At 39.6% G+C, this 27256-nt stretch overlaps 1 protein-coding gene across 4 annotated transcripts in view; it reads left to right on the top strand.

Annotated features, from left to right (window-relative positions):
• The first annotated feature begins 492 nt into the window (after positions 1-492).
• Positions 493-27256, top strand: part of EPS15L1 (epidermal growth factor receptor pathway substrate 15 like 1) — a 78571-nt gene continuing 51807 nt past the window's right edge. The window contains exons 1-13 of one of the 4 annotated variants that reach the window (XM_034755088.1): positions 493-548; positions 9416-9457; positions 9652-9741; positions 11100-11147; positions 13047-13142; positions 13532-13594; positions 14575-14700; positions 16091-16150; positions 16549-16785; positions 17390-17547; positions 19647-19803; positions 24095-24157; positions 26964-27049. In XM_034755088.1, the coding sequence (XP_034610979.1) occupies positions 519-548; positions 9416-9457; positions 9652-9741; positions 11100-11147; positions 13047-13142; positions 13532-13594; positions 14575-14700; positions 16091-16150; positions 16549-16785; positions 17390-17547; positions 19647-19803; positions 24095-24157; positions 26964-27049 (1256 nt within the window). In that variant the 5' untranslated portion in view covers positions 493-518. Of the gene's footprint in view, positions 549-9415; positions 9458-9651; positions 9742-11099; positions 11148-13046; positions 13143-13531; positions 13595-14555; positions 14701-16090; positions 16151-16548; positions 16786-17389; positions 17548-19646; positions 19804-24094; positions 24158-26963; positions 27050-27256 lie in introns of those variants that run through there. The other 3 variants (XM_034755089.1, XM_034755091.1, XM_034755090.1) reach the window with 3 other exon arrangements.

Below are 27256 nucleotides of genomic sequence, written 5' to 3'. Positions count from 1 at the left end.
TTTAGCTTTTGTGTGTGAATTTCATGTTATCCGTGGAAATATATTTTAACAAACATGCCAATTTACTGTTAGCACAGCCACCTGTTTATTTAGTTAAGTTAACTCTGCCCTAGCGTATTCCATGATGTAAATATATTCTCTGGGAACTGAAGGTGGAGACTGCAAATCACGATTCCTGCCCGTTACTTGGCTCTGCAATTGACCTTGGGCAAGCCCGTTTCCCCAATGGTCTGTACAAATGGGGATAATGAGGGGCTATTGTAAAATGTTTTGACACCCTCAGATAAAAGCAGCTACGGTCTCATTGTTACGGAGTTGCACAGCATTGTAGCGGGACCTCCTAGTCCTCTCACCTGCACCTCGAGTCCGGCCTCAGGACTCGTCTCCCGGTGAAGCAGGAACAGGCCGGGCCCCTTCCCTGCGGTGCCTGGCGGGGCCCGCTGATCCCTCCCCACTGCCCTCGGCGGCGATCGCTCCGCCTTCCCCCCGCCCCGCCGGAGTCAGTCAGTGGGAGGAAGATGGCGGCGCTCATTCCTCACAGCCAGCAGGTAACCGGCCTGGCCTGGCTTGGCCCAGAGGCCCCACTAATTGTGGTCGGGGGTTGGACCCCGCCGGGGGAAAACCCGGGCCAGGGGCACAGGCCTCTGGGTGGCGGCCTGGAACCGGCGAATTAAACCGGCTTATGGCGGGAGAGCAGAAGCTGGGTGTGGGAAGCTGGGCCCCATCCGGTGCTAGCGGGTCAGTGCTCGGAGCCCTCAGCAGCCGGGGCCGGGTTGAGCATTTGGGGAGGGAGCCGGTCGCTGGGTTGCCGGGGGGTCTTTGAGCCCCTTTCCCAGCAGCAGGCTCTGAGGTGGAATCTCAGGGACGGAGGACGGACGCTCGCTTCCTCGTTGGGATGAAGATCGTTGATGTTCCCTTTTTTCCCACCCCAGCTGTAGGGCCTGGTATTGAACCACTGTAGTGGAAAGGGCAGCATAATCTTGTGGTGAAGGCCCTGGACTAGGCCTCAGGACACTTTGATTCAGTTCTCAGCTCTGTTGTAGACTCCTGGTGTAATCTTACTTAAGTCAGTTCATTTCTCTATGGATTGGTTTCCCCATTTGTAAAATGGAGCTAATACTGCCTAGTGCACAGGGATGTTGTGAAAAGTTTTTTTGTTTTTTTTTTAATCTTGGAGAGATGCTTGCATACTGTTGTGATGGAAATGTGGGGGTCATAAATACAGTAGAACCTCTGAGTTATAAACTGACAGTCAACCACATGCTTCATTTGGAACTCAAAGTACACAATCAGGCAGCAGTGGAGACACACACAAAAACCTCCCCAGTACTGTGTTAAATGTAAACTACTAAAAAACCAGGGAAAGTAGCCTTTTTCTTTTGCATAGTAAAGCTCAATGTTCAGTTGTAAACTTTTGAAAGAACCACCATAATGTTTTGTTCAGTGTTACCAGCAATCTCCATTCCTAAGATGTTCATTAACTGAGGTTCTACTTTATTGTAGTTGATGGACGCTGATGACACACTGTTGAAAGGCTCATTTCTTCTCACTCCTTATTAGCAAAGAGTGAGTGAGGGGAGTGGGATACTCAGGATTCTGCAGTGGAGAGAAAGACCCTGAGCTCTTTTGAAAGGCAGGGTTGTGTTACAGGGTATAATTTAACAATTTGGACACATTTTATTTTTAACTCTTGTCATTATCATAGGAATATATAGCCAGAAGGGACCTCTAGAAGTCATCAAGTACAACCCCCTGTGCTGTGACAGGACCAACTAAACCTAGACAATCCCTGACACGTGTTTATTCAACCTGTTTTTAAAAAACTTGCAATGAGGGGAATTCTACAAACTCCCGTGGAAGGCTATTCCAGATCTTAACTCCCTTATTGGGAAAACCTTTATAATCTAACTAAAATCTCCGTTGCTTCAAATGAAGCCCATTACTTTTGTCACTACCTCTGGTGGACATAGGGAACAGTTGATCACCATCCTCTTTATAATAGCCCTGAACATATTTGAAACCCATCTGGTTTCCTTCTCTTCCCCCCTTCTTTTCTAAAGACTAACCATGCCCAGTTTTTTGTTTTTTAAAAACCTTTCCTCATAGGACAGGTTCTCAGTCTTTTATAATTGTTGCTTTCTCCTCTGTACTCGCTCAGTTTTGTTCATGTCTATTCTAAGGTGCAGTACCTAGAATGGGACACAGTACTCCACTGAGGCCCAATAGAGGGGACAGTTGTCTCTCAGGTCTTACATGACACTCCTGTAAATACATCCAAGAATAGTTAACCTTTTTTGAAACTGCATCACATGGTTGATTCATATTCTGTTTGTGATCCACTAAAACTCCAGATCCTCACCCATGCTCCTGGAGTTCTCAAAGATAACTGGTAACAGTTCCAATATTGTATCAGCTGGTTTCTTAAGTATCCTAGGATGAATTTCATCAGGCCCTGCTGACTTGAGTACATCACACTTATCTAAATATTCTTTAACCTGTTGTTTCCCTATTTTGGATTGCATTCCTTCCCCCTTATTGTTAATATTAATTATGTTGAGTATCTGGTCACCATTAGCTTTTTTTAATAAAGACAAAAGTTAAATAGACATCAAACACCTCAGCTTTCTTGTCATCATTTTTAACCTATTAGTGCAAAATTGAGAACCTATGCTTTTGATTAATCTTTCTCTTGTTCCTTATGTATTTAAAGAATCCTCTTCTGACTGCCTTTTATGTCCCTTGCTACATGTAACTCATTTTGTGCCTTAGCCTTTCTAATTTTGTTCCTACATGCTTGTGCTGTTCCTTTGTACTCCTCCTTAGTAATTTGTCCATGTTTCAACTTTATGTAGGATTCCTTTTTGATTGTCAGATCATTAAAGTGTTCCTGAGAGCCATATTGGCCACTCACTAGTGTTCCTATCTTTCCTTTGCCTCAGACTAGTTTGCAGTTATGCCTTTAATATTTTCTCCTTGAGAAACTGCCAGCCATCCTGAATCCCTTCCCCCCACCCCCACCCCCTGGACCTTACCTACCAGTTCTCTGAGTTTATTAAAGTGGGAGGAGTTTTTTTAAGTTCCATGACCCTATTCCACTGCTCTCACTCCTTCCTTTCCTTAGAATCCTGAAGTCTATTTCATGATCACTTTCACCCAAATTGCCTTTCACCTTCAGATTTTCTACCAATTTCTCCATGTTGGTCAAAATCAAGTCCAAAAGGGCTGTCCCCTGGTTACTTCCACCTCTTTCTGAAACAAAAATCTGTCTCCAATACATTCCAACAACTGTATTACTTTTCTAACAGATGTCTGGTTAAAGGCCCCCATTACTTCCCAGTCTTGTGCTTTGGATATTGATTTGTTTTATAAATGCCTCATCCACCTCCTCTTTTGATTTGATGGTCTGTAGTAGACCCCTACCATGACACTTGCCATTATATGCTTACCTAAAATCTTGAATAATGGCAGCAATACTTGGTGCTTACATAGTCCTTTACCTCTGCAAAGTGCTTTGCAGACATTATCTAACTGATTTCCTATGAGGGGATAAATCTACCCAATGTCTTTAAAGTGAAACCCTCTCTTCACCACTTGCAATAGATCAATCATGTATTTAGAAAGACAACTGTCAGTCTTCCAAGTGTATTTGAATATTTATAGGCAAATCTGATCTAGATTTCAAATGAGGAAGGCACTAGATATTACTAATGACATTACGCATTCCTGGTATTTGTCAGCAAGAAGGTTTACAGTTAAGTGGGGAGCTCCAGAACCCAAATAAGTAACTAATAAAATGTTTCCACTTTATAGTAATAAATATATAACTAAGTCTCTTTTCCCCCAAGTCCCGAGCTCAGGGTTCTATCTTCTCTTACAGTTTGTGGGACTTCACTTGGATACATAGATCCATGCTGTCTTTGCAACATAAGACCCTCCGGCTTCACATACATTTTAGAAAATATTAAAAGCTTTCTATTTCACTTTTAAATTTCACCCCTGAAATGCATGTTCTCTTGTATAGAGCTTTAAAAGCTCAAGCAACTTGCTGAATTGGGTTTCTGATATAAAGTCAAGTAACTCCTTGCTCTCTTGAAGACTTTGACAAGTTGTGTGTAATGATCATTATGGGAGAAACAGATCTAGTTACCTGGATGAATCTGTTCAGAAGTCAGACTTTTGCAAAATAGTTATTGTTTTTACTCAACTTACTGTGCCATAGAAACTTAATGTTCCATGTACTGACCATGAGTAATAAATTTTAAAAAACCCACCATATTTTGCACTGCTTTTAAGAATGCCAGAGTGAAACTCCAGTGGACTTGTCTTCAAAAAGTAAGTATCAGCATGCTCAGAATAATTACTTTAGACACATTTTATCGCTCTGAGGAAATAAGGTGGGTCTTTTTAAAAAGAAAAAGCTTTGTCACACTCTGAGGAGTTATGTTTCCACAGTGTTTGATATAATTTGTTATACAACACAATTTGCCAAGTGCCTCATTATGGGAGAGTGTTGCTTTCTAGCCCTTTTTTTGGGCACAGATCAGAGCCTTGATTGGCCCCAAATACGTTTTTCACTGTTGCTAATTTGTATTCTTGCTAAGTTTCTAGCAAAGAAAGAATTCCAAAGTTGGCTGTGGTTGCAACGAGGCTGTAGTCACACATACCCCCGATGGATAAAATAGAATTTTTAAGTGAAAGATGGCAAGCATTCTGTCTTTTATTTATTAATTCTAAACAAAATATACAAAGGAAGCAAAGGACTGTCTTTGGGGATGCACTTTGCTTTCATGATTTTGCTTAAACTTTAGGGTAGAATTTTTTTAAATAATTACCCTAATTTTGTGATAGAAAGCATTTCTGATCTGATAAACAGTATGGCTGACAAGCATCTGAAAGAAAACCCACAAGTGTATAAATATCATACTAGATGTTTTCATGATATATACGGATGTTTACAATTTAAATTTGTGATTAGACTCTGGCCTTTCATATCAAGCTACCATTTGTGGTATCTTAGACTTCAGAGGGGAACATTTTTTCTTTCATAGAACTTGGTAGTTATAGTGCTTGCTAAAGACTCATCTAATAAAGTAGGTAAAACAGTTTTACAGTGGATTGATTAAATGTACCCCATATGGCAAGTCTCAGATATTTACCATACTAGAAATCCTGCTTTTATATCGTTAGTTGCACATGTCTCCTTTGATGTTTGGGAGATTGTTGTTCCAAGTTCTTTTGGTATTATCTATTTTTATGCAATTTGTATGTGCTACTGAAAGACTAGGTCGTCTTGCTGTGGACAGGATGTTGTTCTTTCTTTCAACATTGATACATTTTCTAAATAATTAGTTAGCAGTGTTGTGTAGTTTCCTTGGGAAAGATTTTTTGACTATACAGAACTGTCAGAGAGAGTGTGTAAAAATCCACCAAAATGGAATACAAAAGAATAGGGGGGAAAAAAAACAGATGTAATATAATTTAAGTATCTTTACATGGAGGCATCCAGAATAAGACTGGACATAAGTGATTGTAAACATTTAAATAATAACTCAAATGGGCTGTATTATTTTTGTTTATACAGAATGCAAAAATGTGAGGTGCTTGTAATATATCAGTAATGTTCCCAATAAATGAAGGTTTGTTCCATTGTACCTTCTGTTTTATACAGTCTAAGGTTCCAGTTCTGCAAATCAACATGTGCTTAATTTTAAGCATGTGAATAATTGCATTAATTTTAAATCAGCAGGACTTGTTTGTGGTTTAAAGTTAAGCACGTCCATGAGTATTCATAGGATCAGGGCCTAAAAGCATGCATATAAAATCAAATCTCAATGCTATATCAAAATAGGAAGTGGTGGTGATACCCTTTGATAAATTTAATTATGTATATTTTACCACACCAGCGCTCTACCAGCTATTTCATCTCCCTGGGATTTCTACTAGCTTTCCAAAGATAAAAATCAACATGACACAGACCATTTCCATCTTTCCCCAAATATGCACAGACACCCCCAAAAATGGTCAAAGTGAAGGATGAGCAATATTCAGTTGGGTACCAATCAGAACTCACAAAGGGAACCGTGTATTATTGGAAAGCCAGGATTCTTCCCTTCCTAGTGGCACATTAAGCACATGCTTCTAATTCTGTTAAGACACAAGACGTATGTGCACGTGCACACGCCCACTCACGTAAATATTACGTTGCCTGACATTTCCCCTTGTAAGACCCTGTTTTCAGTTGCCTATATCTTTGCCAATTTTTAACTATTTGGCTTAGAATTTCCCAAGTCAAGTATCTGTCTCAGCCTTCATATTTTAATAAAGTTTTAACAAAAATGGTCCATCCATTTCTGAGGAAAATATTGGGGTGGGGGGGGAGGAGATGTCATTTTGCCCATGATTATATTAAAAAAAACAAACCCCACAATCTTAGCTGTTTTCTTGAGAAGCTGTAGTGCTAGTGTGCCTCCGTGTTTTAGAGCAGGAACTTGAAATTTTGGCAGGAGGTTGCCTTTGTGTCAGGGATGAACCTTTTGCTATTCTCATGGCGGGAAATAAAAACCCAAGTTTGGCCATCTTATAAGACTGGGGGAAAAAATCTAAGTTTGCACATGTTCAGTAGAGATTGGCCTCTAGATTCTCTGAAGAGTCTGTCTGTACCGAGCATGCTCCAACCCAGGACTACATGGGCTGAGCAGGACTTTCCTGCCAATTGTTGCAGGTCACTATGTCACAGAACCGAGAATATGGAGACTCTCTCGTTCTCTCAATGTTCCCTCTGAGGAACAGGCACCCAGGCAGCATGGAGGAGGAAACGGTTTGATTAGAATACAGAGAGAATAAGCCAGACCTAGGGAGGAGGACAGGTGTGGCAGAGGGAGCACACTGGGACAAAGAGCCTGGCAAGGGGAAGATTTAGGATTGTAACCTAAGGGGAGGAGAACTGGGAGCTGAGTTGGACTGGGACTGTGAGGGCAAGGAGCCTGGCACTGCGTGCCAGTGGAGAGGGAGACTGGCACTGTCTGGGCAATGAGCCTGGGGAGGGAAGACTCACTAGGACAGCCCAGAGGGGAAATGTGGACTAGCATGGAGACTGGGACAAGAAGCTGATGGGAGAGACAGTACAGGGACAGGGTGGAGAGGATGTGACAGAATGTGTTAGGCTTGGGGGAATGGGAACAGAAGGGTCAGTCCTCTCCACAATTTGGAATAAACCAAAGATTGTGAGTCTTACTGTTCCTCTGCGGTCATAAATTTTTGTGGAAACCCCTTTGCAAAAGGGGTCTCATCCTCTACTAGTGACAGATCCATGAAGAGGGTGTCAACTTATTATATTAATGCTATCACTTTCTCTGTTAGCTTAAATGGCAGAGGTCTGTGGTATGAATCTCAAGTTTCAGCCCTACTGGTGATCCGTGAGGGTGCTAGTTATGATTCCACATGATGGAATTTCTGGTTTTTCAGTTTGCTTTTTTTAAACACCTACATAATTACAAACACATGCATATCCACAGGGGGGCTGAATTAAGATTGCAGAGGTAATTTAATTCTGGCTTTTCCTAACTTTTGAGTATATGATATCAAACATGTAGTTTGTGTATGATGTGTATGTACAACATACAAATAAAATAGGGACTGCATAATCAAGAAATATGCAGCAGTGAATTTAATCACTTTGAACATGTCAGCATGCACTATTACATTTTGCTCTGGTGAAATGTTGGTGTTGTGGTGGAAACTTGTCTACAAATGTCACTGGACAGGCTGTTTGGAGAAAGCAGATATAGTTTAAAGAGAAAAGGCACAACACACCATAGATCTGATTTGAATGATAGCATTTTAAACATTGCATAATTTAAGTGTGTGGGAATTTCTCTACATAAAATTGCTATTTTAAAATTTTGCATGCATTGAGTGTTTTCATTTTTAAATGGTTAATGTACCCAGGGGCTGGGGCTGTTTTGCTCCAGACACAATTTCCCCTCAGTTTCTATATTGTGCTCTATTCATTGTAACCTCTACAAACTTCGGCCCAAATAAAATGTTCCATCTCTTGTGTGGGAGGCTGTGAAACAGGCATTTTTATTGTTTTGATCTATTTAGCCAGAAGTCTGGGAAACTAGACAATTATTCCCCAGTTATTTGACTGTAACAGGGTCACACTCACCGCTCGTGAGCACCCCTGGGCCAAGTGCACTTGCCTGCACTCTCTATTTGTGGTGGTCTTCGGTGATTCAGCCCTCCAGCCAAGTCATACACAGTCTTTCTGAGAGAGAAAAGCAACGCAAACTCCTTTCAGGGTACAAGTCCAGCGGCAGCCTCTCTCAGAGCCTTCTGTGATGTCTCTGTTTGTCCTTGCTCCGGAATAGAGCAGTGCCTCAGGACTTCTTCCCTGGAGGCAGTGTCTTCACCCTCTCAGGGCCTTTCTGGCCCCAGCTCTTCAGCTGGGCCACTACAGTTCCCCTTCTGGGGTGCCTCAAAGTCCAGGCTACTTGCCGTGCGGGGAGAGACAACACCAGCCTCTACTCCAGGTCCCAGCCCAAGGATTCTATAGCTAGCAGTCATTCAGAATGTCCCTTTAAATAGACTGGGTTATTGCTATAATTCCCTGGGCTACTTTCCCTGGTTCCCACACATTCTTCATCCTTATCTCAGGGCCTTGGCCTTGTGGAATCCTAGCAGCCAACCTGGAGCACCATCCACTCTCCTCCAGCTCTGGTCCTGCAGCTCTTATACTAACCTGGTTGGCCCTGATTGGCTACTTCCCACACAGCCGCTCTAGACCTCTCTACTGCCCTTTTCTGGGGCAGGGTGTGGCAGGCCCATAAGGCCTCGTCCACCCCACCCCATCACAATGACTTTAAGTGTCAGGAAGGCTATGGAGGGGGAGAAGCTATACACAGTTTAATACTGTCTATTGCTTTTGAATAACAACTTTAATGTTAAAAAAAATCCAAACTCTCAAGTCACTGGTGTTACAGTTCTCATAGTAGTGTTAATTTGGTTATATTGCATATAATATTTATCCTAAACTTATGTTTCTGTACCCCAATCCTGCAAAATGGGTCCGTGCAGGAAGACTTCTGTAACTCAGGATCAGGGTTAAATATGAATATTAAACTTTATTGTTGAGAGCATTCTGTAAGCATGTATGTGTCCAATTAACAATACAGCCAGAACCCTAATTTTTAGATTCAGAACTTTAAGGTGTTAAATTTGTAACTATCATAATATATGTTTTTGTATTTTAAATATGTAATATTAGTGATACAGAAATAATAATTTGAATTAATTTGTTTCATATCAGGAAGTCCTTTTTTGGCATTCCATGAAAGTGGAATATATTTGATCATGGTCCATTCTTGCTTTTCTCATTTTTTTTTTATCCCACCCACCAACCCTTTTTGTTTTTTAGCTTTCCACTGGGAATCCATTGTATGAGACTTATTACAAACAGGTATGTTTTTAATAATTTTTTTTAATTGTTTTTCCCCTTTCTAAGTCTAGTTTCTTGTAGTGTTCCCTCTGTTGTGTGGTAACTGTGTACTAATATTGCTCTATTATTGGGTGGTTAAGGGACAGGAGAATCTCCAATCTCTACTTTTGCTTTTGTAGCTGACATACTTAAGTCAGTTAATTTTTGTTTTCCAGGTAGATCCAACATACACAGGGAGAGTTGGGGCTAGTGAAGCTGCACTGTTCCTTAAAAAATCAGGTCTTCCAGACATTATCCTTGGAAAAGTAAGTTAAGTATGTGTGCGTTTATATGGAGACACACATACATTATACAGTATTTTTCCTGTGCATTATGATCACAGCTGGTATTGAGTGAATGTGGTTTGCTAGAAAGCGTGTGCAATACAGTGCGCTTCTGATTTTTCTGAACTCCAGATTACCTGTAGATTGGTTGTTACTCCCTTGGTTGCACTGACTAAAGCTCTGCTCCTGTGGATATTTTAAGTTTATAACACACAAGAAAAAACAGTTCAGTAAAAGGAAGATGAGGGGATAGTTAATAATAAAGTCATATAAAGAATTGCTTGAAGAGGGAGCACCTTGTCAATGAGACTGTTCTATGCTCATGAGACAGCATCTTAGAAGGCACAAAGGTAAGAGTGGGAAGAGGAGACAAAGTGAGTAAGCAGTCAGACAAGATGACTGAGAAGAGTGTAGGTAGCAGTAAGGGGAACTGGGAACAGAGATATTGAGATAGATGGATGAGGAAAAGGAAACTGAAAATGAAGGGAAGAGACAGGAATCCACCAATGGAGGGATCCAAAGAGGGGGAGATGTGGAGGAGGAAAATGTGGACAGACAGGGGCTGGGAGAGGTGTTATTCTGTGAGGCCAGACAAGAGATTGTTACAGTAATCAAGGTGGGAGATGGCCAGGGTTTGGATAAAAGTTTTAATGGTGGAGGCTTTGAAGAAAGTGTAAAAGAGAAGTAACCAGTTAATCACATAATTTATTGGACTGCTGGAAGGTGCTTAGATACCGTGGTGATAAGGGTGATATAAGAACCTGTTGAGAAAGAAAGAGACTAGCTGTGATGAGAAATGAGTTAAAGATGACATTGATTAGAGATTACACAATAAAGTGAGTAGATTTTAAATTACTAATTTTAAAACAAAATATTAGAAAATCTGTTCCTCCTTCACTTACCTGCTGGGTCATGAGTTCAGGATTATTGGGAGGGAGTGGGGGCTCCTCTCTATAACTGCGGGCTAGGGAGTGCAGGAAAATGCTAGATCACTGTTCTATGTATGTTGGTTGTGATGTGATCTCTAATGCAAGAGAAATTCAGATTGTAGGATGTAAGGACCCGATCCAAAGGTCATTAAAGGTAATGGACAGACTCCCATTGACTTCAATAGAGTTTGCATCTGGTTTTGTGTGAAGAAGGATTTGATTTTAAAATAAAGAGCACTTTGTTTTATATTTCAAAATTTGAACTGCAAAATTTGCTTTAAAAATTTTAAACCTCAAATTGTTAAAGTATATTTAAAAAATAAACAATTCAAGTACTAATGTTTTCTATTTGAGCTTTCCAATATACATGTATTTTGTAAGTAATTTCATAATTTATTTTTATTTCAACAGATATGGGATTTGGCTGACCCCGAGGGTAAAGGGTACTTGGATAAACAGGTATATAAAATGTGCAGTGAACATGAACATAAATCTATCCTATAACCCTGCACACTTTGGCCTTGATTCAGGAAAGCATCCCGATTCAGGATAGTACTTAAGTTCCATTGACGTTACGCATGTGCTTACATGCTTTACTGCCTTTTTAGTGCTCTTCGTACACCAATATGTATCTACTATTCTAAACTAATTTAATTAAAATGATTTAATATGGATAATCTGGAGATATTCCCGTTAGTTAGTTAGTTAGTTAGTTATATTTTTCTGTCATTTGAAAAAATAAATGCACGTGTGACAGGGCACAGTCCTTTTCTACTGTCTTCTCATTCAAATGGCTCGAATACCTCCAGTTTGTAAACACCAACATGTAGTTTATTTGGGTTTATCTCCGCAACCACCCATTTACAGTCCCATGCAGCAGCTCTGTTTACAGTGATATACAAACATCATCCACATAGAGATCTCCCTTTACCCTGGCCCTGCCTATCCTTTCCCCCCTTTCTCTCATTTCCTCCTTACACTTCTTTCCTGTGCCTTTCTACTTTTCCAGTTAGTGAATAACTAGCTCCTTAGCTCCCTGAGCTCAGACCAGGACTGCCCAGAGGATTCAGGGGGCCTGGGGCAAAGCAATTTTTGGGGGGCCCCTTACATAAAAAATAGTTGCAATACTGTAGAATACTCTATTCTCATGGGGGCCCCTGTGGGGGCCTGGGGCAAATTGCTCCACTTACACACACACACCCCCCCCGGGGCAGCCCTGGCTCAGACTGATCTAGTAATTAGCCCCTGCTTCCCTCAATCAGGCCCTTCACTGGGAAAAACAAATTGGACTTACAGTGACTAAAGTGCTGGTTCGGCTGCTGATTCTCAGCACTGTGTCGCAACTTGTTAAAAATACTCTAGGTATTTGTGGTTAACAAAAATTATGAAAATAAACTAATCAAATACTGTAGCAAATATGGGCATTTGACAATATTTTGATATGCTTAAAGTCCAAGAAATTTAAAAAAAATTGAAGGTGAACTTCCAAATATTAAGAAAACATTTTAAAGATTATTTAATATCACAAATCACCAACAGACCATTTAAGCTTAAATTACAAATACATACATTAAAATATATTTAGAAAGCAATTTCTCTTTCGCTTACTTGCCAGATCTTGAGTTCAGGATTGTGTGTTTCCATTGCAAACGCAGAACAGGGAATGCAACTATGCTGGCAGCTCCTGTGGGTGTTTGTAATGGAATCAGTTTTTGGAAGAGAGTTACAAAACCTGAACTCAGGATTTGGCAAATAAATGAATGAAGAACGGCGTTTCAAATTTTGTTTTAAAATGTAATGGCTAAGTCTACCCATATATTGTTGTTAATGTTTTGGGATATTAAATAGCTTTTGCAGGTTGTGGGGTTTGGATTTGTTAAAACTTAGTTCATTTTTAAGAAAAAGTGTTTGGCAACAATGGCTTAATTGTGGGAAAGCATTGTTTAGAATGTATACTATTGATTGGGTTTCTTTCCTTAAGCCAAAAAGGCTGTACACAAAGTTGTTGCAAAGTCTCCTTTTCTTTTCTTTAAAAAATCAGCTGTAGAAATATATAAAGATAGAAATAAATGGAAGGGGTGGGAGTGTGAGAGCAATTAATTTAACATCTCCCCATATGATTTAGTTGGGGATTGGTCCTGCTTTGAGCAGAGGGTTGGACTAGATGACCTCCTGAGGTCCCTTCCAACCCTGATATTCTATGATTCTATGAAATGTGGTTTCATCATTTAAGCAATGGTATCTGCATAGTATCATAAAAAACAATATACAGATTATCCTGCTTAAAAACAGTGAGTTAGATTGCTTGTTTTTATTAACAGAATGCCCTGCATTTACTTCTTGTGTTTGAATTTGTAGGGTTTCTATGTTGCATTGCGACTCGTAGCATGTGCACAGAATGGCCATGATGTTAACTTGAGCAATCTAAACTTGACTATACCACCTCCTAAATTTGTAAGTGATATTTTTAAGTTCAGAACTGAAGCTTAAAATGAAAAATGGGGAAATCTTTTCTACTTTACAAATTAGTCTCCTGATAGTTACAGGACATAGATTGTAAGCTCTTTGGGTCAGGGATTGTCTTTTTGTTCTGTGATTGTATAGCACCTAGCACAATGGGGTTCTGGTCAGTGACTAGGCCCTTAGATGCTACAATAATACAAATAAATAATAATAATATGACATTTAAAGTTTTTTCTATTTGGATAAGATATGCAAGAGTTTATTTTTTCTCTTTTCAGTATAACAAATGAAATACTTCATATCAATAGCCATCTGTAAAACATTTAAATATTAAAGAGAAAGCTACATGTGCATAAACATATTTACTTTTTTCATTTTAGCATGACACTAGCAGTCCCTTATTGATCACACCTCCTTCAACAGAGGCTCACTGGGCCGTTAGGGTAAGTGTACAAGACAATACATTTGAATCCATTCTTTAAATGTAAATTCTGTTTCTGGCAGCTGTGTTTGATAGATTAATTTTACCAAGAGAACATACTTCCCACTTTGGAACACCTTCCTTTATTGAAGCAGACATGTGAACGTTACACAGTACTGAATATGGATATTTATATATTTCTATATTTAATATAAGTATTGTAACAAGCCTCTGTCAGCATTTGGTATAATATTTGTAAGAAGCATTGTCCAGGACATGAGGGTTGTGCTCTAAGGTTTTTATCTTCTGCCTAGCTGCCAGAGCATAAGGCACTTTGAGTTAATGTTTGATCTAAAGAACAATGAAGCACTTCACCAATCCCATACCCAAGTATTAGTTTGGAACTTGAACCCACAACCTTCTAAGATTATGATTTCTTTCGTGCCTGCTGTATGGTCTAATGAAAACAGTAATTTTTGCTACAGATCCTGTATTTTATAACTTAATTTTCTAATTTTATGTTATAAACGTAAAATAAAATTTCTGCTTGTGGAAAATTTAAATTATCAAATCATTTAAATAGAGGTTTCTAGTTTGTACATTATATTATAATGTAGGAAGCAAAATCTTTGAAAGTAACACTTCTTAGTAGTGTAAATGATCTCTGAAAGTTTCGTAACTTAAAATCTGGGCACTAGTGTGTGAATCAAAATGCTTTGTCTTTCTAGAACACTTAGAGAAATGCATATTGTAACCCCAGTCCTGTAATTTCCAGAAAGCTTGTTTTCATGCAGAGAAAAATAAGGTCCTAAAGCCTGTTCCATGAGTTTTACATCTAAATACAGCACACTGTTTAGGATATAGCATACAGTTGTGCGTTTGGAAACTAGGAAGTTAAAATGATAAATTACTGACCAGTCACTTAGTTTCTTGCAAGATTTAATTTTCGACACTCACACAGGCACACTTTTTTACTTATTCAGGCTATTTCTTACCAACTAGGTGGAAGAAAAAGCAAAGTTTGATGGTATTTTTGAAAGCCTTTTGCCAGTAAACGGTTTACTTTCAGGAGACAAAGTAAAACCAGTACTGATGAACTCAAAGCTACCTCTTGATATCCTAGGAAGGGTAAGTGTGCGGCAAATTTTCCTAACCATTCTTTAATGTAACTTCTCTTGCTAATGAAATTAAATATGTAATGTAACTGATCATAACAGCATTACTTTAAATGGAAGCAATAGTTCAGATCTAGGCCAAGATTTTTAAAAAATGGCTGCCTAAAGTTACTCTCTCTAAACCATTATTTAGACACTTAAATAAGTAGTCAATTTAAAAGCAAAACAACAACAAAAAACTTGGCCCTAAGCTGGATCAGCTTAATTTGTCTTGTATTCTTTTAAGAACAAAAACTTTAGTTCAAAAATTACTAAATTGAAAAACAAGTCAGTTTAAAAGGAAAATGAATGCCTCTTAGTTAGAAAAGCTGTCCTGACCTAAGCAATAATGCCTTTTAGGGCATTATATTCTACTAGCTTTTTTTTCCTAACTAGGAGTTATTAAACCAACTTTAAATATAAACTCCAACTATCATGCATATACTCTGGAACAGGTTGTCCTGTGAAAGCATCAGTAAACCAGGGGTTTTAAATAGTGTTGCATTGTACTTTTGTTACACATTCTGTATTGTTTTTGAGCAATAGCTTTGAACCTCTGGGGCTCCCCTCATAAATATGTAATCCATGCAGTAAATATCCTTAAACAGTTTTTCTTTTCTTTCTTTTTTTTTTAAAACCATATTCTTGACTATATACACCCTTCTGTGTGTTCTGTGCCAGGGCCAAGTTTGGGTTCCAACTAGTTCAACATGAGCCCTATCTCTCCTGAAATATGCTTTTATTCTGACCATGAAAGACCACTTCCTTCTTTGCCTTGATGTGAATGAAAAAGTAATTGTTTAATCTTGCACTTGAACATTATGCTGCACTTGGTGTTAAAAGGCTTCAGACTCTGTATTATTATTATTTCTGTTTTGGTGATGTCTAGGGTCTACATACATGAAACAGTCCTGCCCCAGATAGCTTACAGTTTAAATAGACAAGACAGATAAAGTGCGGGAAAGGAAACAGCCACAAGAAGATAAGAAGTTTTGCTTAAAGTCACACTGCAATCTATGCCAGAGCTAGGAAATAGAGCCCTGCATCGCCATCCTGTCTCCTATCCACTGTACCACTCAGCCCCTCCATCATAATCATATTAGTTATGATAACATAGGCTGAAGTATAAGTGCTAGAGCAGATGAGACTTTGTATCCCTTTACGTCTCTTGTCAGCCCTAAACATATGCTTCTGTGTATATTACCATAACTAATATGATCTTCAGAAAATGCACCTCAAATTTCTAGAGGGCATTAACATTCTTAATACAATTAATATTTTCTAACCTACTTATTAACTTATATTCTAACTAATAAAATTTGTTGTAACGTTCTTCAACTTTAATTTTTGCCTAAATACTGTAGGTCTGGGATCTCAGTGATATTGACAAAGATGGACACCTGGACAAGGATGAATTTGCTGTGGTAGGTTTTAAATTCTGAATTCATTAAAAGTTTGACAAAGCAATGTGTAGGTATTATTGCTTCCTTGAACTTAGTCTTAAGCATTGCAAACTCCTCCTTTCTGGCCGCTCATTATCCACACTGCGCCCTACTCAAGATCATTCAAATTACAGCCACTAAAATGGTCTTCCTTGAAACCCTCCTCTGGCCCTCTCTTGCCCAGAGTATCAAGTTTAAACATTTTGTCCTGCATTCAAAGTCGTGTACAGCTCTGCTCTGACCTATATCTCTGATCTTGTCTCTTATCATGTTTACCTCCTTCTCCCTAGTATTTTGGACACTTACCATTGGAAACTTTTTGTTGTGTGTTCCTCTCTTCATTGGTGTATTACAGATGTTTTTAACTTTTGCCTTTGCAGGCAATGCATTTGGTATATAGAGCTCTTGAGAAGGAGCCAGTTCCCTCAGTATTACCCCCCCCACTTATACCACCTTCCAAAAGAAAGAAGACGCCAGTTTTTCCTGGTGCAGTTCCTGTTCTTCCTGCAAGTCCTCCACCTAAAGATAGCCTTCGTTCTACCCCATCCCATGGTAGTGTAAACAGCCTGAATAGCACAGGAAGTTTGTCACCCAAACACAGCATCAAGCAAACACAGGTACAAGTCTCATGTTAATTTTTATATCTTTTGCAATGAACTGTGCAAAATAATGAAATGACTTTTTGCTGGATCACTTTTCTTCCCAAGGAAAGCACTTTTTTGAGAGAAAGTATTTTATGTTTTGAAAACAAATGATGTCACAGAGTGTGGGGAGAGCTGAATGTTAAAGGGTGAATTCTCTTTTAGCACGAATCTTAATGGCATGATCAGTAGCGTGAGCTCACGAGAGAGGGAGCTTGTCCCTGCATCAGCCCTAGCAGCAGTGTAGGGATGAATCTGCGCCCAGGACTCCAGTATGGATCTCTTGAGTTGCAGGGCAGAGCACTGTCAATAAGCACACCAGTCTGGGGTGTTAGTAAGTCTGTCTATAAGTAGGAAGAATGTAACCAGTTTATGAACATTCTGTTTCTCAGTATTTGTGAGATGCTCACATACAGTATTAATCTTGATACATTACTGAAGGGAAGGAAAATGTCAGTGGACTGTTTATAGGCTTGATCCTACAATATGTTGTGCAGCATTATGCACAGATGAGTCCTCAGTGTATTAATAAACGTTGTATTTGGTTTTGGCTAACATAACAAACCTTTTTGTTTTTCAGCCATCTGTGAATTGGGTGGTACCAATGTCTGATAAGGTGCGATACGATGAAATTTTCTTAAAAACCGATATGGACATGGATGGCTATGTGAGCGGCCAAGAAGTGAAGGATATTTTTATACACTCAGGCCTGTCTCAGAATCTTCTAGCACATATATGGTAAGACTTCATCATTAGTTGTTTTGATTTTGCTTTGGTTTGATTTTTTTTTTTTTTTTTTTTTTTTTTTTTCNTGCACATGACATCGCCGTCCCCTTTTTTCCCTGTCTTTTATACATCTATAGGTGTGTAAAAGAGAGAGTCTATGAAGTGTATATTCTGGGTATGGGAAATTTTGGTTTGATTTTTTTTTTTTTTTTTTTTTTTTTTTTTCCAGCTAGTTGACTCGAGGAAATATCACATTTCTGGATGAAAAATGCTACTAGCAATTACCTTGTTGACTGCCACTGCTATTCTTCTTCATAGCTGTAGGGCTTCTTTTACCATACTATCTCAACAACATTGCATACATTTATAAGTAAGGATAAATTCTCTCAAGGAGAACAACCAAATCAATTTTCTTCCCTTCCTCTCATATTCAGATTAAAGCTGTTTATTTGATGGGGTAACAAGCCTTATGGATGGGGGGATCAGATGTGATATATCTTGACTTTAGTAAGGCTTTTGATACTATCTCACATAACCTTCTCATAAACTAGAGAAATGTAGCTTGGATGAACCTACTATAAGGTGGGTGCACAAGTGGCTGGAAAACCATACTCAGAGTAGTTATCAATGGTTCACAATCCAGCTGGAAGGGCATATTGAGTAGGGTCCCAGAGGGATCTGTCCTGTGTCCAGTTCTATTCACTATCTTCATAAAGGATTTGGATAATGGCAAAGAGAGTACACTTGTTAAATTTGTGAACAGTACCAAGCTGGGATGGGGTTCCAGATGCTTTGGAAGACAGGATTAGAATTAAAAATGATTTTAACAAACTGGATAAATGGTCTGAATCAAATAGGATGAATTCCGTAAGGAGAAATGGAAACTACTACACTTAGGAAGGAATAATCAACTGCACAAATACAAAATGGGAAATGACTGGCTTGGAAGGAGTACTGCAGAAAAAAATGTGGGGTTATAGTGGGTCACAAACTAATATGAGTCAACAATGAAATACTGTTGCAAAAAAAAGCAAAAGTCATTCTGAGATGTATTAGGAGTGTTATAAGCAAGACATGAGAAGTAATTCTTCCACAGTACTTAGCATTGATAAGGCTTCAACTGGAGTATTGTGTCCAGTTCTGAAAACCACACTTTGGGAAGGATGTGGACAGATTGGAGAAAGTCCAGAGGAGAGCAACAAAAATTATTAAAGGTTTAGAAAACATGGTGTACAAGAAAAGATTGAAAAAATTGGGTTTGTTTAGTCTGGAAAAGAGAAGATTGAGGGAAGGACATAACAGTCTTCACGTAAAAAAGGTTGTTATAAGAGGAGGGTGATAAATTGTTCTTAACCACTGAGGACAGGACAAGAAGCAATGAGCTTAAATTGCAGCAAAAGAGATTTAGGTTAGACATTAGGAAAAACTTCCTAACTGTAAGGGTAGTTAAGCGCTTGAGCAAATTATCCAGGGAGTTATGAACTCTCTGTTATTGGAGGTTTTAAGAACTAGTTAGACAAACACCTGGGGGATAGCTCAGTGGTTTGAGCATTGGCCTGCTAAACCCAGGATTGTGAGTTCAGTCGTTGAGAGGGCCATTTAGGGATCTGGGGAAAAACAGTCTGACAGGAACAGTACTTGGTCCTGCTGTGAAGGCAGGGGACTGGACTAGATGTCCTTTCAAGGTCCCTTCCAATTCTACATTTCAATGATACTATGATTCTACTTGGAAGGCATTGGAGAGATCTATGAAACTTTGAAAACATACCCCTCCTTATCATGTCTCTGTAATAGTGGTATAACTTGCAATCAGTACTCATATTATATAGACTATTCCATGAATGGGGAACATTTTAGCAGTCCTGTCACTCAACTGGCTAAAAAGTCAAAAGCATTTTCCCAAGAAAACGATGATGTTTCATTCAGTTAAGTGTATCTAATAAAACATTCATAGCTCAGCATGTAGAACTTTTCCAGTGAGGAAATGGGCTCTGATGAGGCCAAAACAACAATAAAATTATATGTATTTGTATCTCAGATTTCATTGTAATAATAGTTGTTTGGTTTATAACACATTTTGACTTACAATAAGAATAACCAATTTTTAACAGGGCATTGGCAGACACAAGACAGATGGGAAAGCTAAGCAAAGATCAGTTTGCACTAGCCATGTATTTCATTCAACAGAAGGTCAGTAAAGGGATTGATCCTCCGCAGGTGTTGTCCCCAGATATGATCCCTCCTGCAGAGAGGAATACTCCCATACAAGTAAGTAATTGGTTATTAATAAATATATTGCTCTACTGGACCAATATGTGATTTGAAAGGAACTAGCTTTGAGAGCTGTTAATTTTTTATTTATATTTTGTACCCATTGAATTGTTGAATCTTTAACTTACAAGAATGTTTGTCTATCTTCTGTTTATAACTGGGTTTCAGATTTCAAAAAATGTTTCATGAATTGGTTATAAATTGCAAAAAATCATATTAAATGAGTTGTCCGTTACCTTGGTAGTTTTCAAAAATATGACGCCAGTTTCACAATTACCAGAGGGAATCCTACCTTGTGCCTGGAAAAATTCCAGTTTAAATTTTTTATTAAAAAATATATCTTCATCACAAAAGTGGTGGTGATATTTTGTCTTATTTATTAATCATTCTCACATTAAGGGAAAACTTTTCCAGCATGACGATGATAGGTTAGACTAGAACCCTGCCATACTTAACAAGTTCAGGTGAGTGAATGGGAGTTGCTCTTAGTAAAGTATCTCTCTCCCTTTCTCTCTTAACCTTATTTCCAAGCTTACACTTTTCATTCACTGTTGTTGTCATTGATCCTTGTACTATTAGATAGATAATGAGTAACATTTTCAAACGTGACTTAGGTGCTTAAGTGTAATTGAAACTTGAGACTTAAGCTCCTAAGTGCCCAAGTCACTTTTGGAAATAGGATGTAGGTCCCTAAATCACTCAGGTGCTTTTAACATTTTTAGTGTTTGACTTCTGTGTCAGCTATATCTTCTACAAACAGATGATTAACTTATGAACTGGACAACGTTCTTATTTAAGTAATTTAATATTTTTGTTTACTTCAGAAAACATTTTAGGATTTCTGGCGTTTCTTTGATAAACTTTGAAGACTCTGATAAACCGGGTAACAAGAAGGAAGAAGGGGAGAGGGAGTGGGAGCAGGAGCAAAATGAAATACACAGTCAAGCAAGTAGACAAGGGCAAAGGTTTTTCTGTCAGGGCAGAGAGAAAAGAGTATATCTTCTAGACATTGTGGAGGAAGAAGTGGCATGATTTGGACACAGCCTAGATTTTGCAGACTCAGAGAAAGAGAAGTTAAAGATGTCTACCAGGGTGCGAGCCTAAGCACAGGAATGATAGTGATGTTGTCAAACAGTGAGAGAGAAGGGAGGACTGGGGGAAGTGCTTTGGAGTGAAAAAATTCAATTTTGGCTACATAAAATTTAACAGTGAGACATCTGGCAGGTGTCATGAGATAGAGACTGAGAGATGGGATTGGAGGAAGGCGTATCTGAAGTGGAGGTAGACTTATTTATTATTTGTGTTGCAGTAACACCTTCAAGCTCCAGCCAGGGACCTTGGCCCGGTTTTGCTAGGCACTGTACACACACACAATATAAAGATAGCCCCTTTCCCAAAAAAGCTTACAATCTTAGCATACAATGAGAGCCAATAGGTGGAAAAAATAAACAAGTGAGGGGGAGTGGAGTGACTGGTGAAAAGATGGTACAGTAGAACTTCAATTTTATGAACACTAATCATACCAGCAACAGTGATACAAACCATTTTTCCTGAGAGGGAGGAAAAAAATCCCACATAATGTAAATGAATGTCGATGAAGAACAAGTTGACAGCCCTTCACATCCCAATGCCTTCAGTGCACTGGAAATTGCTTTGCTATGGTTTGAAAGACAAAAAGACGGCAATGCACTGTATCATAGTGTACTTATGCACCACATCTACTATAATTTTCAGATGTTGAATTTTTCAATATTATGAACTCCTCAATCCGCAGTTAGTTTGTAAAATAGGGATTGTACTGTAATTGAAATGGATGTATATGAAATCCATGTAAGTGGATGAGGTCACCCAGAAGTAGGGAATAAAGGGTGAGAGAGTGAGCTAAGGACAGAGCCTTGTGGCAATGTTCTCTGTGTAAGCTGTGCAGCCATGCTGCTCACGTCTCCTCTGTGCAGCTTCAGCAGGGATGTGGTGCGGCCCTTTAAGAACCCACTCTGCTCTTTCCCCCTGTCTTGATGACTGGGTGCATACAGCCCCACTTCTTCCCTGCAAGAGGAATGGAAGCCCTTCAGGTCTTGGGGACACACTCCAGGACTCTCATTACGGGTGAGCTCAGGTAAGGGGCCTGGCCAGGCTCTGCAGCGCCAGCCCAGGTCAGTGGAGGTTCTGGAGCTGTGGTCTGACGTGGTCAAAGTGCACATACCCCCACCCTCACCCACTTTGCCTGGCAGTTGGTTTCCAGGAATGTAGTCATTGCTGCTGCCAAAAGGCAGCAGAGGAGGGAGCTGCAGACTGGGCCCTTTTATGCGAGTGCCCGGGGAGAGGGGTGTCTGAAACCCCCAACCCAGGGGAGTTCCATCTGACACCACTGCCTGCCCATCCCACATGCCTGGCCAGGCTCCTAAGGCTGCTTCAGAGTGAATCCCAGGGACAGGAACTACTAGTGTGTGCTACTGGGGATGAGCCACCATGGAGTAGCCAGCCCCCTCCCCCGGCACACCCTTCACTGCCCCAACACACCTTTACTTACTTACATACATACATACACACACAAACACAATTCCACCCACCCACCCCCATATACACTACTCACTTTAAAAATAAAAAAAGTATAAGCTTGCCCGAGGCCAAAAATATAGTGCTTCATGGAGGTGGTAGCTTGTTAAAAAAACAAAACAAAATGTAGAGTCAACATTGCTTCTGGGAGTCCTACAGAAAATGGGAAATGAGAGAAGGATCCCAAAAGAGATCCTCCTACTTCTCTGGATCTTTCTTGGTGTATGAGGAGAGGTCAGCATCGCAGATGCTATAGGAGGACAAGATGTCAGGAAGATATGACTGACACACATCTCTAGGAAATCATTAATGAATGACTAGGCATCAAATAAACAGCTCACTTTTTTACATTATAGTACAGCTCAGAAGAGCTCTGAAATAGGGTATATTTTTCTGTCTGCATGCTCATCTTACATCATAATAGTTAAATAAATATTTAAAAAAGAAATCTTATTAGAGAACCTTTCCCTTTTTTAACTGGTTTGAATGAGAGAGACTTCCTAATGAGTTGACCTGAAATGTAGGAAGTGGCTGTGCTGAGTGAGAGAGAAAGGAGGAAAAACTCAGCAAATTTAGAAAGGAGGAGTGAATACTGAATTTGAAGGTCTTGTAGAGCTAATAATCTAAAAGTGAATTATAGCTCTGAATGAAGTCTGAGATTAAGAATTTTGCAGAGATGCCACAAAGGAAGAAGTCCTACAAGATTAACAGAAAACTCATAGGGCTAGTCCATACTGGGGCGGGGGATTGATCTAGGAAACGCAACTTCAGCTACGAGTATAGCGTAGCTGAAGTAGACGTTTCCTAGATCGAACTAAGTTTACTTACTGCGGGTCCACGCGGCGCAGGCAAGCTCCCCCGTCGACAGCGCTTCCTCCTCTCGGCGAGCAGGAGTTCCGCAGTCGATGGGGGAGTGCTTCTGGGATCGATTTATCGCGTCTCATCTGGACGCGATAAATCGATCCCAGAAGATCGATCTCTACCCGCCGAATCGGGCGGGTAGTGTGGACCTACCCATAGAAACAGCTGGGATGAAGAAACCAGAAAAATGTTAAGTCTTGTCTTAAGAAATTAGAAGATCACTAAAGAAAATAAGGGAATTTGAGAAGTTGACATTAGAAGCAATATGAAATAGATGGACCTGGCAAGACAATGAAAATAACATAGGAATTGCCAAAGCAGATTAGATCAATGATTGATCTGACTGTGGCAGTACTAGATGCTTCCCTTGAAAGTATAAAATCCTCATAATGGGGGAAATGACTTCCTAATTCCTGGCAATTAACAGTTTATTCCCTGAAGCATGAGGGTAACCCGTATACCTTTTTAATATTAGTGTAATTAGCTGAATTAATAATACTCTACATTAGTCACATAAATGTCTAATTCTTTTCTAACTCCTACTATGCTTTTTACCTCAATAGCTTGTAGCAGTGAGTTCTACAGGTGGTCAAAGCATTCATTGTGTGTTTCCAGGATTGTAGGGGGAGAATTTCCTTTTATCTATTTCAAATGTATTTCACCCTTCATCTATGGGCCTCCTTGACACTCACATTGCCCTCGTTCAATGCATACAATGCACTTGTCATATCACTTCTTATAATTTTGTCTGTAAATGAAATAGTCTTAATCTTTTCATTCTCTCCCCAAATGGAAATCTTTCCAGGCCTGTGACCATTTTTGTTGCCATTCTCTGAAGCTCTTCTATTTCTCCTATATCCTTTCTCTGTAGACTCTGTCAGGTTACTTGACCCCTGTAGGAACTGAGATCTCAGCGCTAACAGAAATGCGTCGTGTGAGTAATTGGAACACTCCAAAGAATGCAAATTTTGTTTGTGTAGTCCAGTTGTAACTTTGAGTTCTTTATTTCTGTGTCTTTCCCCATTTCTTCAGCACTAGTGTCCTATGACACCTAACAGTGTGGTGATGTCATTACAATGTGAGCCTGCCGCTTCTGGCTGTTTAGCCAGTGGTATGAGCTCCTTCAACAATCTGAGATCCATTAATTTTTCAAGCACTTGTTTTGACAGGTAGCTCAATGTTGGCATATTAAATTACTAGGTCCGTAACTTACATTAAATTGCTGCCAATAAATATACCCTGGTGCAAGATCCTTAAACTTCCCACTCATTCTTTAATTCATTGCTTCATATTTTTGATTTACTATGTTTATAGTTAAATGTAGCATAAAAAAATGGCACCTTATCTGATGAAAAAAATGGCACCTTATCTGAGTGTAGTTTATGAACTTTTTGTTCATTTTGATTAGTGGGCTGTATTTGTCTAAGGCATTGTCTACACTGCCACTTACAGCGCTGAAACTTTCTTCGCTCAAGGGTGTGAAAAAACACCCCCCTGAGCGATGCAGGTTTCAGCGCAGTAAAGTGGCAGTGTAGATAATACTCCAGTGCTGGGAGCTATTCCCCTCTCAGAGGTGGTTTTATTACAGCGCTGGGAGAGTGCCTTAGAGCTCTCTCCCAGCACTGGAGCGCAACTACACAGCCACGTTAAAGCGCTGTCGCGCTGTGTAGACATACCCTAAGAGACTAACATGGCGGCTCATATTTTTAACTATATATTTGCAAGCAAGTTGAAATGCATATTCTGTTTCTAGTGATTGTTTGTTTGTACTTATAAAATATGAGTAGTGTTAGACAACAGGGAGCTGTTGTCCAGTAAATCTAAGAATTAGTATCTAGGTTTTCCTTATGCTTACCTGACCCCAACTAAACATACAAGCCAAAGGATCCCTCATCTTCCCAAAGTAGGGTCTTAAGATGTTAAATCATGTAAGTTGGGAACTCAGGTCCCCTATTCCTTCATTCTGAGTTGCTAGTTTCTGCTAAAAAAAAAAAAAAAAAAAAAAACACATATTTTGTGCTTAACAAGAAAAAAAGCCCATTTTTTTTCATCATAATAGTAAGAAGCCTTTTGCAGTGTATTGTTTAAAAATATAGTTAAATACTGTAGATGTCCTGATTGTCAAACAGACAATGAAAGCTGAGAGGATTCGGTTTACAGTTCTCTCTCAAATACTGTCACTTTTCAGGGGAATAGAAATGCTGATTTTAATTATACTTAAGGCCAAATCTTGAAGTCCTTCCTCAGTGATCATTTTAATGAGCATTTCCCTGCTTAAGAAGTGAGAGAGAACCTTTGAATCTGGCCCCTTAACTTCCAGCATACTCTGTGTTTGGTGATGAATGCCTGTCACTATAGCTTGTACAGGTTTCAGAGTGGTAACTGTGTTAGTCTGTATCAGCAAAAACAACCTTGTGCACCTTGTGGCACCTTAGAGACTAACAATTTTATTTGGGCATAAGCTTTTGTGGGCTAGAACCCACTTCATCAGATGCATGGAGTGGAAAATACAGGAGCAGGTATAAATACATGAAAAGATGTGAGTTGCCTTACCAAGTATGAGGTCAGTCTAATTCAATTGACAGCAGGATACCAAAGGAGGAAAAATAACTTTTGAAGTGGTAATGAGAGTGGCCCATTTCAGACAGTTGACAAGAAGGTGTGAGTAACAGTAGGGGGAAATTTTGTATTGGGGAAATCAGGTTTAGGTTTTGTAATCACCCAACCACTCCCAGGCTTTATTCAGGCCTAGTGTGATGGTGTCCAGTTTGCAAATTAATTCCAGGTCTGCAGTTTCACATCGGAGTCTGTTTTTGAAGTTTTTTTTTTTTTGTTGTTGTTGAAGAATTGCTACTTTTAGGTCTGTTATTGACTGACCAGGGAGATTGAAGTGTTCTACTGGTTTTTGAATGTTATGATTCCTGATGTCAAATTTGTGTCCATTTATTCTTTTGTGTAGAGACTGTCCGGTTTGGCCAATGTACATGGCAGAGGGGCATTGCTGGCACATGATGGCATATATCCCATTGGTAGATGTGCAGGTGAACGAGCCCCTGATGGTGTGGCTGATGTGGTTAGATCCTATGATGGTGTCCCTTGAATAGATATGTGGACAGAGTAGACTCCGGCGTTTGTTGCAGGATTTGGTTCTTGGGTCGGTGTTTTTGTTGTGTGGTGAGTATTTGCTTCAGGTTGGGGGGGGGCTTGGGCTGTCTGTAAGCGAGGACTGTAGATCCTTGATGAAGCGCTGGAGAGGTTTTAGTTGGGAACTGTAGGTGACGGCTAGTGGCATCTCTAGCGCATCATCAAGGATCTACAACCTATCCTGAAGGACGATCCCTCACTCTCACAGACCTTGGGGAACAGGCCAGTCCTCATTTACAGACACCCCCCCCCCCCCAACCTGAAGCAAATACTCACCAGCAACTACACACCACACAACAAAAACACCAACCTAGGAACCAAACCCTGCAACAAACTCCGGTGCCTACCCTGTCCACATATCTATTTAAGGGACACCATCATAGGAACTAATCACATCAGCCACACCATCAGGGGCTCATTCAGCTGCACATCTACCAATGTGATGTATGCCATCATGTGCCAGCAATGCCCCTCTGCCATGTACATTGGCCAAGTGTAAAGTGAGGGGTGGATCCTGTGTCTTCAATCTTTGCCCAGAATACGTTCCTGTTCTTCATTTGGCTTGCTTTATAATGGAATATTTTGATTTCTTACAGGATAGTTCAAGTTCTGTCGGATCAGGAGAATTTACAGGCGTGAAAGAACTCGATGATATTAGTCAAGAGATTGCACATCTGCAGAGGTAAATATAGTGTACTGTTAAAGTTAAGAATTCTGAACCTGTGAAATGGAGGATTTTCCTCACTAATGATGGCTCTTAACAAATTGCATAACAGTTTTTCTAACCGCTGTGCCCTCCAAAAAAGAGGAAACCTTTCTTAGTCCAGTTCATTAGGGAGCAGTACATTTATTGGTTCCATAGATTCTTGTTTTTTAAAAAAAGTGTGTG

Source organism: Trachemys scripta, chromosome 22 (assembly GCF_013100865.1).
Source record: "Trachemys scripta elegans isolate TJP31775 chromosome 22, CAS_Tse_1.0, whole genome shotgun sequence".
NCBI lineage: Eukaryota > Metazoa > Chordata > Testudines > Emydidae > Trachemys > Trachemys scripta.
Note: the sequence above shows the minus strand (reverse complement) of the source record. Positions and strands in the feature narration are given on the sequence as shown.